General features: G+C 43.4%; 1 protein-coding gene across 1 annotated transcript in view; it reads left to right on the plus strand.

Moving 5' to 3' along the window:
* The window catches only part of EXT1 (exostosin glycosyltransferase 1), a 310,887-nt gene extending 300,115 nt beyond the window's left edge, over positions 1 to 10,772 (plus strand). The window contains exons 9-11 of the mRNA XM_061123569.1: positions 4,598 to 4,758; positions 7,647 to 7,818; positions 10,225 to 10,772. Of these exons, the coding sequence (XP_060979552.1) occupies positions 4,598 to 4,758; positions 7,647 to 7,818; positions 10,225 to 10,410 (519 nt within the window). The 3' untranslated portion in view covers positions 10,411 to 10,772. The remainder of the gene's footprint in view (positions 1 to 4,597; positions 4,759 to 7,646; positions 7,819 to 10,224) is intronic.
* The last annotated feature ends 2,894 nt before the right edge of the window (positions 10,773 to 13,666 follow it).

Below are 13,666 nucleotides of genomic sequence, written 5' to 3' on the forward strand. Positions count from 1 at the left end.
TTTCTATGCAGCGCAAGCCCTGTAAATACTTGGTGAATGAGTGATCCTGGGGAGATACGTGCTTCAAGGATTAAAGTGTGAACACACAGCCAACTGTGTGAGGCTGTAGGAGAAAGATGGGGCTGGGGTTGGGGGGAGAAGAGGGGAAAGACGCTTCATGTTCAAAGGGAATGACAGTGATGGAATGCAGGGAACGCGACACTCCAGCTTGCATTTTTCTGCTGCTTCCTGCAAAGGAAGCTGGCACCCCCGGCACACATTCATTCAACAAGTATTTATGGTGGGATGGGTTTGTTCTGCTCCCCGTGCCAGGTACTTTGATTACACAGTTCCTGCCTGGAGCCGGCAGAGTCCTGGCAGCAAACAGAATTCAAAGCAAGTGATTCAAATGAAGGGATGGTGGATGACTATGGGTTGGGGTTAAAGGACCCCATAGGAGCTGATGGAGAGTCACCTGGGGAGTGGTGAGAGCAGGAAGCAGCTTCCACTTCTATGCCTGAAGGAGTGAAGGAAGGGAGTAGTGTTTCCAGGGTCTCTGAGAACAACTCCCCTGGTGGCACAGTGGTAAAGAATCCACCACCCAAAGCAGGAGACGTGGTTTCAGTCCCTGGGTCAGGAAGATCTCCTAAAGTAAGAAGTGGCTACCCACTCCAGTATTCTTGCCTGGAAGATCCCATGGACAGGGGAGCCTGGAGGGCTACAGTTCACAGGATTGCAAAAGAGCTGAATATGCCTTAGCAACTAAACAACAACAATAGCAGTCCCTGAGAGGAGGAATGGAGATAAAGAGGCCATCATCCTGCAAGAACTATGATCGTGGAGGGATGCAATGCAGCAGCTGCCAGGACTCTGGTGCCAAAGCCAGGGCTTGTGGGGAGAACAGGAGAGAAATACTGCCCTGCCTCTGTCCCACCTAATTTTCCTGCCAGCAACTACAGTTGACCTAACCCAAGCAGCCAGCAAGGAAGCCCATGCTGAGCAATCCATAGCGTTCCATTGTCTCAGGCATAGGGCATGGCGAGAAGGATAGAGATTGGATCTTGGCGAGTGGACAAAGGAAAGGCAGCACACTGTCATGGCAGAACGGTTAGTCAAGACCACAGCACACACCTAAATCGTTACCCTAGGACCAGAAATATGGTTCACCTCTTGTCCTCCCCTGGGCACGAGGCCATAGATCTCACACTAGGATTTGTTTCCCCCTGTCCCACGGTGAAATAACTTCCAGCTGCTGTGATGGATCCACATGCTAGTGGATATCTTTTCAAAGAACAGCAGTTCCAGCCTCTCAGCGCACGCCAGGAAGAACATGTGTTGTATGTGGAGCAATGAGAAGTCAGCTTGGCTTGAACATGAGATGTAAATTTAAGAGGCTGGCCCTCTGATTTACCTTGTAACTGATCAGTAGCGCAGTTGTGTTGCCCAACATGGTGGAGGACAAAGATTTCTGTTTTCTCTTTTAGGTGAATAGATGTTGGTTCATTTTATTTCCTCTCTAAGGATCCTTAGCTTGTTTAAAAGCCTCTCTGTGGTATTAAGGATAGATTTTTAAATAGCGTCCTATAAAGGGTATTAGACAGAGTTGGTTTTCTAGTTATTTACATTTATCTGGATTGCTGCACACTCTCAAAAGAAAACAGATGTTGGTTTTTAAGAGAAGAGGCCATAAGCTGACCTTTGCCTCCTTTGATGTGTTAATGAGCAGCCTGAAAAGAGAACTATCACAAGCATCATAGTTTTATCGGAATTTACTTTTGAGTTGCTTTGAAATGACTTGAAACGGCTTTGAGATTGGGAGGAATTCATGTGATGAAAACACCCCATCGGGTTCTATAGTAGTTGCCAGTATCTGCGTCTCCCTTTCAAAGGATAATGGAAAACCCCAAAGAGTGCTGACAGTCGGGCTGTTTCTTTGCCAATGGACTGCATAATGCACTGTCCCACCAATTGGCACCATTAGTTGTGAATGCCAGTGACAAGGTGCAGGTTTTCACGACCTGATTTCTATTTTCTAACAAATACTGTCCACTCACCTACTGCATTTTAACTTTGAAGTGCCCCTTGCCCCACCATACTTTCTTAATGTATATCCCAACCCCCTGCTTCCCCCTCCATGACTTCCTCGGTGGCTCAGTGGTAAAAAATCTACCTGCAATGCAGAAGGTGCAGAGACATGAGTTAAATCTCTGGGTCAGGAAGATTCCCTGGAGGAGAGCATGGCAACCCACTCTAGTTTTCTTGCCTGGAGAACTCATGGACAGAGGAGTCTGGTAGGCTACCAACCATAGATAGGGTTGCAGAGTCAGACATGACTGAAGCTACTCAGCATGCACGCACAAGCTATATTGTTAAGCTTTTCATATCTTGAGTCAGGGCACCAGACTAAATTCTTCATAAAATTTTAAATTCATGGCTGTTTACAAAAATTGTGTCTTTTAACTAAGCCCCAAGAATTTGGAGAAAAAAGGACCCTTGCACATCACTCAGACTGGTGTTTCCTAAACCTACAATTTCACTGACCTGTTTACCTAGAATGGTGCTTAAAAACAAACAAATGAAAGAAGTATAGGCAGTTTAAAGCAAAATATTGACTAAGTCATTAAATGTATATTATTGTGGGAATGTGGCAAAAGAAGCAACAATGGTAATGAATATGGTGAAAGCTTGGGAAATGCTCATCTTTAGGCTTATTCGCTTTGTCTTGTAATTGAGGTAAAATTCACAAAGCATAAAATTAACCATCTTCAAGTGGTATTTAGTACCTTCCCAGTGTTATATACTTATTACCTCTACCTCATCCTGAAACATTTTCATTATCCAAAAGGGACACCCCGTAGCCATTAATCCATCCCTCCCTGTCCACTCGAGCCACCGATCTGTTTTCTGTCTCTGTGGATTTGCTTTCCCTGGACCCTTGATGTAAACGGAATCACATATGGGCCCTTTTGTATGTGGCTTCTTGCACTCAACATAATGTTTGCAAGGTCCATCCATGTGGTAGCACACATCAGTATTTCATTCCTTTTTAGTGCTGAGTAATATTCCACTGAATGGATATACCGTATTTGGCATATTTATTCATGAGTTGATGGCATTTGGGTCGTTTCCACTTTAGGGCTGTTATGAACGGTTATTTGCTCTGCCTTCTTTTTTTTTTTTTTGGCTGCACCATGTGGCTTCTGGTATCTTAGTTCCCTGACCAGAGATTGAACCCTCACCCTCAGCAATGAAAACACAAGAGTCTTAACCACTGGACTGCCAGGGAAGTCCCAACTTCTCTGCTTTTAAACCCCTGGGAGGTCAGGAATTGGACTTGCCAGCATCACTCAGCCACCATCACAATGCCAAGGCTTGAAATATATGTGGAATATATGAAATTTCCATTTGCTTTACTTATAGGGAAAAGGTTGTTGATGGACGTGTAACCTGTATAAGAGAAATTGTTTTCCACACTGTAGCAACAGAGCTAAAAGTGAGGCTGTGATAACAGTGTACCCTGAATCTGAAACCAGATGGCTTGAGTTCATGTCTTGACTCTGCCACTTACTGACTCAGAAAAATACTTGAACCTCCATATCGTTAGCTTCCCCGCCTCTGTAAACTGGAGACTATAAAATTACCTGCTTCTCAGGGTTATCGTGAGGATTAAATGAGTTAAAGTATGTAAGTACCTGTAACCATGCCTGTCGTATTATAAGCATTACACAGTTATGAGCATTTCTGTTACCCTTTTTTTAAACTTTCTGTGTATTGTTTTATTATTTATCAAATAATCATGGAAAGTCAGAAGTGAGCACACACATTTGAAAACCGACTATTCATTTGCTAACTACAAATGTTTGTAGCAGGTTCAGAGTACATGCTTTGGGTAATTTTGAACATTAGGAAGTCATTTCACTGCATTTCCTTTAAAATAATCCCATGGGTTTATTTGGCCTTGTCCCCACTTACTCCTAGTGATTTTTCACTGTGGGTACATTTCTAAATTTCCCTTGCATTGAGCATCTTCACACCTGAGAGGCCTGAATTTCTGCTCTTGATGATACCTGCTCTTATTCCTATTAGAACTTGTGTGCTTTTTAAACATCTTTTCTCTGGCTTTTAAGTGGATGGCTTGATTTTAGTCACTATGGCTTTGGTGTGTGCTGGTAATGTTACATGCTATATATTCATATGCTGGATGTATATAGAAAATCTGCTCCTGTTTATAAAACAGATGCGTTTGTTCCTCCCACCCATGAATGGTCACGTGTCCTTTGTGGGGCAGCGGGGGTGGAAAAGCAACTGATTTTTTTTTTTTTTTTAAGCTTGAACAGACTGGATTTCTATAGGACATATCCGCCAGTGTTTTGTTTTGGTTTTTTCCTTCTTTCATCTCCACACTAATCTGAAGTTTCTTTAACAGAAAACATTAAAAATGTGCATAATTATGGGGCAAAATGTCAAGCAGTCAGTTTAATTTGCTGATGAATACGTGGAATTAATGTTTCCCAACAGTCCCAGGATTTCGCATTACGAATTAGCAGGGGGAAGGTAATGTTTTGTTGACATTTGTTAACACTGTTGATTGCTTGTTTGGCTTGTGTTCTGTCTGCAGGTGGATTTTGCCTTCACCGTGTGGCAGAGTTTCCCCGAGAGGATTGTGGGGTACCCCGCACGCAGCCATTTCTGGGACAACTCTAAGGAGCGGTGGGGCTACACGTCCAAGTGGACAAACGACTACTCCATGGTGTTGACGGGAGCTGCTATTTACCACAAGTGAGGAGCCTGGACATCATTTTACACTGTTCCTTACATGACTTTCTGGCTGCTGCAAAAATTGGAACTTGGGCCAAGTCTTGTTAACAACCTTAGCGAAAATTAGTCTGCATCCCTGTTTGAGTTTTGTTGATGTGGTTAACATGTGTCTTTGAAACCAGTAAAACCTCTTAGCTTACTGCATCGTTAGAAGTGATGGTAGATCTGCATCTTCCACAAGTCTGAGATGTGGAGACATCCTCAGGGTGTGTTGAGGGATTGAATGTGTAGAAGAACAACAAAGTAAATACTTCATGGAGCACCGCCCAGCATGGTTCTGGGGCTTCCCTGATGACTCAGACTGTAGAGAATCCACCTGCAGTGTAGGAGATCCTAGGTTTGATCCCTGGGTCAGGAAGATCCCCTGGAAAAGGGCATGGCAACCCATTGCAGTATTCTTGCCTAGAGAATACCTTGGACAGTGGAGCCTGGCAGGCTATAGTCCATAGAGTCGCAAAGAGTCGGACATGACTGAGCAACTAAGCAACTCCAACTAAGCAAGCATTGCTGTAGGTGCTTGGGATTTACTACTGAATAAGATAGAAAAAAGACACAGGTCTTGATTCTAGCAAGGGGAGACACAGTATACTTAATAATTCTATAATATGTTAGGACATAAGTTATATAGCAAAAAGTCAACCAGGGCAGCGTAAAGGATGCTGCTGCTGCTAAGTCGCTTCAGTCGTGTCTGACTCTGTGCGACCCCATAGACAGCAGCCCACCAGGCTCCCCCGTCCCTGGGGTTCTCCAGGCAAGAACACTGGAGTAGGTTGCCATTTCCTTCTCCAATGTGTGAAAGTGAAAAGTGAAACAAGTCACTCAGTCGTGTCCTACTCGTAGCGACCCCATGGACTGCAGCCTACCAGGCTCCTCTGTCCATGGGATTTTCCAGGCAAGAGTACTGGAGTGGGGTGCCATTGCCTTCTCTGGCTTAAAGGATGAGGGGTACCAAAGGTGGAGAAGGGGCAGGTTGGGGGGTGTAGGGTAATCCTCCCTAAGTGGGTGAGAGTTGAGAGGAGACTTGAGAGGAGGAAAGGAAGTTAGGCAGGAGAGTACCTGTCGGAAGAGTGCTCTGGTGCAGGGAGCAGCTGGAATCGATCCCTGAGGCAGGACGCCGGAGGAATGTCTAGAAGATCGATGTGACCCAGGTGGAGTGGGGGGCAGGCAAGTGAGAGAGATCATGGGAGCCCAGATGCCAGACGCTCCTGTCCATTATGAGGACTTGCCTCTCTTCTAGATAACATGGGAGCCAGTGGAGGGGTGTGAGGAGGGCAGTCTTTCTTATGTTTTAGGCATCCACTGTGAAGGCTGTGATGAGGACAGACTACAAATGGGGCCAGGGGACATGCAGGGAAACCTGTTAGGAGCTGACTGACCTTATCTAGATAAGAGATGATGGATCCTGGATTAGGAAGTGAGCAGCAGAGGTGGGAAGTAGTGATCAGATTGTGGGTGTATTTTGAAGATGCTCCAGCATCATGTCCTGACAGACCAGATATAGAGTTTGATGACTCAGGCTTTTTGACCTGAAGAACTAAAAGGATAGAGTAAGCCATCAGTAGAGCTGGGGAAGAGTGTAGATGGAACAGGTATTAGGGAAGATAGAGGAGTTCAGTCTTGGGCATGTGAGGACATTGAAGAGTGTTTTGAAAAAGGTCAGGGTTGGGAATAAACATTTTGGACCTATTTGCCTGGATTTGGTCTTTAAAGCCAGGGGACTCAGGTAAGATGGCCAAATTCGTGACTGTAGAAGGCTATTGTTCCCGACTGAGTCATTCTTGAAATCCCGACTCCTTTGTAAGGTGAACATACCACTCTCACCCTCGTCTTTTTTAGTAAAAAAAAAAAAAAAAAAAAAATAGAGACTCCTGTCGTCTCGGGGATGGAGTTGGAAATGCACAAGGTATAAGCATTTGGGGTGACCGGGTCTTGATTTCAAGATGCCGCCTCTTTCTTCTTGCTGCCAGCACTCAGTGAATCGGATTCGGTCAAGTGATTTTTCCTAGAAATATGTGCTATATATGCATGTGTGCGTGCTAAGTCACTGCAGTTGTGTTTGACTCTTTGCTACCCTATGGACTGTAGCCCACCAGGCTCCTTTGTCCATGGGACTCTCTCCAGGGAAGAGTACTGGAGTGGGTTGCCATTTTCTTCTCCAGGGGATTTTCCCAACCCAGGGATCTAACCTGTGTCTCATCTCCTGCACTGGCAGATGGGTTCTTTACCATTAGCACCATTACTTTTGAGCAATATGTGCTATATATATACCCCTCCAAAAAAATAGTAGGGTGAGAAATAATTCAAATTAATTGTGTGTTCTCCATAATGATTGACCACCAGATTAATACCTCTAACAGTGAGGAAATACATGGCTTAGAGGCCCCCCAAATGGAATGATTGTATTGTTGGAACCAGAGTTATGGGATAGTATTGAATACAGCTCTAATTAAGCCAATAATTAAAATTGTAAAGCAGCTTGTAATGATATGTGTAAGTAACTTCTTTTATATCTAAGTTTCTCACCAACCAGCCTGATTTTAAAGTTAGACTGAACAGACAATATCTGCATCTGTGGCTATCTCTGTACCTTGTTTCTTTGTCTGTAAAACAGGGATAATAATAGTACCTACATCATAGGTTCCTTACAAGGATTAAGTGAGGAATTTCTGAGAAGGCACTTTAGAACATTACTGGGTGTACAGTAAGTACCATATAAATGATAATTGTCATCATCATCATCCATGATGTGTTTAGGGATTCAAAGAATGGGTATGTGTTTTCTGTCAAGGAAGACCAGCTGTTATTTTACAGTGATGGCCCCCGCTGATACCTGTGTTTGGTTTTTACAGATATTATCACTACCTTTACACCCATTACCTGCCAGCCAGCCTGAAGAACATGGTGGACCAATTGGCCAACTGTGAGGACATACTCATGAATTTCCTGGTGTCTGCTGTGACAAAATTGCCTCCAATCAAAGTGACCCAAAAGAAGCAGTATAAGGAGACAATGATGGGACAGGTAAGAGAAGGAGACCCCTCCTCCTTTGCTTTGCTCACTGGTGGCTCAGTCTGCAGTAATGAGGACAACACTTTTCTTGTAGGAAACATAACGAGGAGATACCAGGAAATAAACCACGTCCAAAAGCCCTGAGGGAGCATATGGTTGGCACATAATTGGGAAGATGAAAGTCAAGGGTATCTTTATGTCAAGAATATAAAAGCTCTCTAAATTGGTGTGGCCACTATGGAAAAAAGTATGGAGTTTCCTTAAGAAAACTAGAAATAGAATTACCATATGATCTAGCAATCCCATTCCTGGGCATATATCCAGAGCAAACTCTAATTTGAAAATACACATGTACCCCAGTGTTCATAGCAGCACTGTTTACAGTCGCCAAGATGTGGAAGCAACCTACATGTCCATCCACAGATGAATGGATAACGAAGATTCTTTATGTGGTCGAATATTACTCAGACATGGGAACAAATGAAATAATGCCATTTGCAGCAACATAGATGAACCTAGAGATTATCATACTAAGTGAAGTAAGTCAGACAGAGAAGTACAGATATTATATGATATCTCTCATAAGTGGAAGCTGGGGGAAAAAAAAAAGATACAAATGAACTTATTTACAAAACGGAAACAAACTTCTGGCTACCAGAAGGGATAGTGGTGGGGGAGGAAAGATAAATTAGGAGTTTGAGATTAACATATACACTACTATGTAGTGGACTCTTTTTTTTTTTTTTTCATTTGTAAGAGAATAAGAATGAGCTTAGGATCTCAACAGTGTTTCCATTCACAAATGTGAGCACTTGCTGGGATACAGGGTGTCTGGCCTTTTGGAGATGAGCAGGTCATTCAGGAATGATCTACAGGCTCATCCCAAATAATAGGAGCAAAATGGAGCTCCCTAGGGTTTCCCAGGTGGCTCAGACAGTAAAGAATCTGTCTATGATGCAGGAGACCCAGGCTCAGATTCCCTGGAAGGGAATGGCAACCCACGCCAGTGTTCTTGCCTGGAGAATTCCATGGACGGAGCCTGGTGGGCTGCAGTTGGTAAGCTGCAGTTGCATCGAGTTGGACATAACTGAGCGACTATCACTTGGAACTGTAAACTCTGATGTGGACTCAACTGGTCAGCTTAATCTGATACTGTCTCTGACTTACCAAGCAGAGTTCCTCTAGTACCAATGGTAAAGAATGAAGCTTGGGGACTTCGTTGCCAATCCAGTGGTTATGACTTCACCCACCAATGTAATGGGTATGGGTTCGATCTCTGGTCAGGGAACTAAGATCCCACATGCCCTATGGCCAAAAACTGAAACATAAAACGGAAACAATATTGTAATAAATTCAATAAAGACGTTTAAAATGGTCCACATCAAAAAAAAAAAAAAAAAAAAGAATGAAGCCTGAGTTCTGCCTCTTTCTAGCCTTGAACAAACAATTTTAACTTCCTTGAACCTGCTTCCTCATCTGTACAGTGGAAATGTTATTACACAGGTAGATCACTTGATTAGGTTGTTGTGAGGCTCAAATGAGCTCATGAAAACACTTTACAAATAGTATTTTGTTTTTGCTTTGCTGCTCCAAGGTAACTTGACATCTATGTTTACCTTCGGTGGTTACTTTAAAGCATGTTGACACTTGTAGTTTTATAGTGACTCTGAGTGATTCTCACAGCAAAATGTACCTTCCTATGAAAGTATTTTCTAACAATGTATGAGGATACAAACATGTTATACACACACCTATACATATGTATCATTAAATAATCACCTATTGACGTTAGTGAGTTCATGGATTTTTTTCCAACATAATTGGGCAGCCCACCTTTTCCTTGTTTCATACAAAGATGAAGACATTATGCTTTGTTGGTCCATTTAAATTTCAGCGCTGGGGTCATTTATGGCTTTCTTTTAAATCAATGTCAGTCATTTAAATGATCTAAACCAGTCTCAAGGTCAACATGGAGAATGAAGTGATGGCAACCATCTTTCTACTTAGCCAGAATCAACCAAGTTCACAGGAGGGCTTTAAAAAATTATCTTTGAAAGCATACACACATTATGAGTCATTGTATTTACCCCCAAGTGCAAAAAGAAGTTTTCTATTGAGCGACCACAACAGCTGAAGCTCAGTTGGCAGGTCCTTCATGGCCCAGAGACTATGTCAGTGCCTGTGGATCTTTGTTTGGGATGTTAGGGAAGTGGCAGGTCTGGGGAAGACATCTAGCAAGGCTGAAAATCTGGACCTGTGCTTGCATCTTCACCAGCCACGTGGATGGGGCGGCCATGGTGGCCAGGCCAGACCCAGAGCCCTAACACATGCCCACTGCACCTGACTTTGTTTCCCACCGTGTGTCCCTCTCACCTGGCACCCACTCATCATCTTCCTTGTTTCTCTCCCTTTCCCCAGACCTCTCGGGCTTCCCGCTGGGCTGACCCTGACCACTTTGCCCAGCGACAGAGCTGCATGAATACGTTTGCCAGCTGGTTTGGCTACATGCCGCTGATCCACTCTCAGATGAGGCTGGACCCCGTCCTCTTTAAAGACCAGGTCTCTATTCTGCGGAAGAAATACCGAGACATCGAGCGGCTTTGAGGAACCCGGCCGAGTCGGGGAGGGGCCGCGAGAAGGGCTGGAGGACAGGGTCAGCTGTCTCTCTGCCGCGTGCAGGTCCGCTCAGCAGCGGAGCCAGATTGTGCCAAGCATCCAAATAAACTAAGATGAACAGAATGACAGAAAAAAAAAAAAAAATGGCCAATGGAAACTCTACTCCTGACTCGGGGGACTGCACAGGACTGCTCCAGATTCACCTCACTGGCTTCTATGTCCCAAGACTAGGTTGTGTACAGTTTAATTATGGAACATTAAATAATTATTTTTGAAATGATTGCTATGCAGGTTTAAACTTTTTTAATGATCAAAACTATTAAAAACCAGAGTTCTTTCTTTAATCAAAATTGTGTTGGTTGTGAATATTTCAAAGCTGCTGCCCCTCACCCTATAAACAGCATTGCTGTGGGTCATCCAGAGTGCCCAAAAGTTACAAAAAGCTCAGACTCCATGGAAAATACCCGGAGTCAGTCTCCCCTGTGTCAAGAAATAGCCGAGCATACCTGAGACAGGTTCACTCTTCAGCTTTGCCAGTGCAGATTGCTTTCCATTTTGAATTTGCAGATCCACTTGAACTTTTTTTTTTTTTACTTTTTTTTTTTTTTTTCTTTTTTTTCCTGCTGGGCAAAGGGCACAGTCAGGAGGACAGCATGCATGTCTGAGAGCAAGCCTGTGTCTCGCTCAGGCTCTCATTCCAGAGGAGGAAGCAAGGCTCTTCCCCAGAAGGACAGCTTCTCGACAGACCGCAGCAGAAATCACCCTAATTTTACACTCTCAAGAGAGCGGGAGAAAGAACCACAGGCTGGCTGCGGCGGGTGAGAGGAAAGACAGAAAGGTCAGCAAGGCCCAGAGACCTCCTCCTAAGTAGTGACCCAGTGAGTCCCCCAAAGAGGGGAGCTGGAGAGCAAAGGTATCTTTGTGCCCCCTTTTGTGGCACAAAAAGGCAGGAGTCCTTTATGCTTTGCCTCCAAAGGTGACAGAAAACTAGGGTCTGGGGCTTAGGGTCCCTAGTGTCTTTGGATCCTCCTGAAGCCTGTCATGACAGGACGAGGCGGGAACCACCAGGCCCAAGGGAATGCTCCTAAATGCTGGAACGAGGTGAGAGAGAGCAAGGAGGTGGGTCAGAAGACCCTCAGGAGCGGGGGCCGGGGGCCACCGCGTGGCGTCCACTTGAACTTTTATCTCTAAAATATTGCTGTGTGAGAGAAGGTATTATGACCTCCACATAGACAGTTCTAACTGAAAACTTTATGTTTGGGAAGTACGGTCATCTTTGTCACTGAGAGGGGAGGGGGAGTTAGTACCAAGAAAACATCAATGTAATTAAGAAATGTGCAGTTTGCACAAGGAACCATGCAGACAAGTCACCAGCATATTAATAAGGTGGAAATCCTGACCCATAATAGTTATCCAGTGCTTTTCATGGAGATGGGTGACATTACGCATTCAGCCACTGACACAAGTCTACTGAATGTTGGGAAAGGCTTTGGCTTAGAGGCAAAGAAAGAATGTATGTGCTGGTGGCACAAGCAGAAGTCGTAAGACAAGTTCTTTCGTGGTTGTGTGGCCCGAAATTTCAGAGTTGTTACTATTGAGAAAGAAATGATAATGTCTAAATTCTCAGCACTGAACTTGAGGACTGCTGAGGAGTGTATCTCACCATTGGGACCCTGATACCGCTTTTAGCCAAACATTGTTGTGAGCAAGAATCTGGCAAACAAAATAATCAGGAACAAATGTGAAAGCCATTTTATTTCATTTTAATTTTTAAATCTGTAGTGTGGTTGTGCTTTTTCTTAAAAAGAATATTTCTTTTCCTACAAATGCTGCTTTGGCTTCTGATTATTATAAAATTGCAATTAAAAGCTGAATATATATATACACACACATACACACACACACACACACACACACATATATATGTATATATATATATATCCCTTAACTTCATTGTAAAAGATGGAGACTTCTGAGATGAAATGCTTGCTTCTACTTGGAAGAAGCAAGAGAGAATAGAGAAGAGAAAGACCTCTTATGCTAAATAAACAAGAAATACTTTAAATTTTTTTTGCCCCTTAACTATCATATATCTCATAAATTTTTTCCAGTATTGGGTGAGAAGAAAGTTTCATCACAGAGTTGTGTTCAAATGACTTCAGGTGTCTGGCTTAGGTCAGTGGAAACTGTAAATCCAGGAGACTTTAACTCATCCTCGTACTGTAGACATTTGGAAGAGAAAGAGGAACTTGCAAAGAGAATCCAAAGAGGGAGAGAGAGATGACTCAGTATGCTATCTAGTGACAGAGCAAGATCCAGAGCCCACATGTCCTGATTCTGTGTTGTGAGTGGTACACAGGCAATGAACTTCAATGAAAGACCGTCTTTTCTCTGCAGCCTTACGACTCAGAAGAGCTCCCTAAATCTCTCATTCAACTTGACCCAGCCATAGCCCACTCCCATACATACGACTTCTTCTGCATAGTGGATGTGACTATCTCTTAGGTATTTATTGAAAAATAATTCTTAGGTTCATGGTACTTGAACTTGTTTCCTTCTATAACATGCCCAGATATATTCCATGCTATTTAAGCTGTATCACTCAGCAACCTAAAGGGTTGTCAATTAATCCTTATTCATCTGGCCTTGGCAAATTTATATTTAATTCTTTAGGTTTTCCAAATAACGCCTGTATCTTATCTTTCTTCTTTGCAAAAATGAATGCAGTGTTTTGTTCAACAACCCCAAGTCAACTTGAAACTCAAGTTGTCATCTTGGCTTGCAGTTCTGTGTCCCTCATTGTACCAGCCACTCACATGGATGGATCTAGGAAACTGCTTTTCCATATTTATGTGTCACAAAGTTCACAGGGCATATTCTCCACAAGCAATGTATGTTACATGGGGAAAAAGAGATAATTATAAATGAAAACAGGGTCTGAATACTTTTCAGCTGCTTGAAATCTCCGTGGCTTTATTTCATGTCATTCTCAGAGCACATCTCTTTAGAATGCTGGCTGGCATGTTATTTTCCCATTTGAAACCTACAGCTGGGAATTGAACAATGCTTAGCAAATCAGCAAGGCCCAACAGTAAGATGTAATTTTAATTCACTTAGGCAAGAGCTGTATTTCACTGCAGCAAGTTGACAAATCATAGCCATCTCTGTAGGATGTCAGGAGTTATCTCTCAGTCAACTTTAATGATAGCCAGGGGTCTCAAAGTTGGCCAACATGAACTGGGAA

This window comes from Dama dama, chromosome 21 (genome assembly GCF_033118175.1).
Source record: "Dama dama isolate Ldn47 chromosome 21, ASM3311817v1, whole genome shotgun sequence".
Taxonomy (NCBI): Eukaryota; Metazoa; Chordata; class Mammalia; order Artiodactyla; family Cervidae; genus Dama; species Dama dama.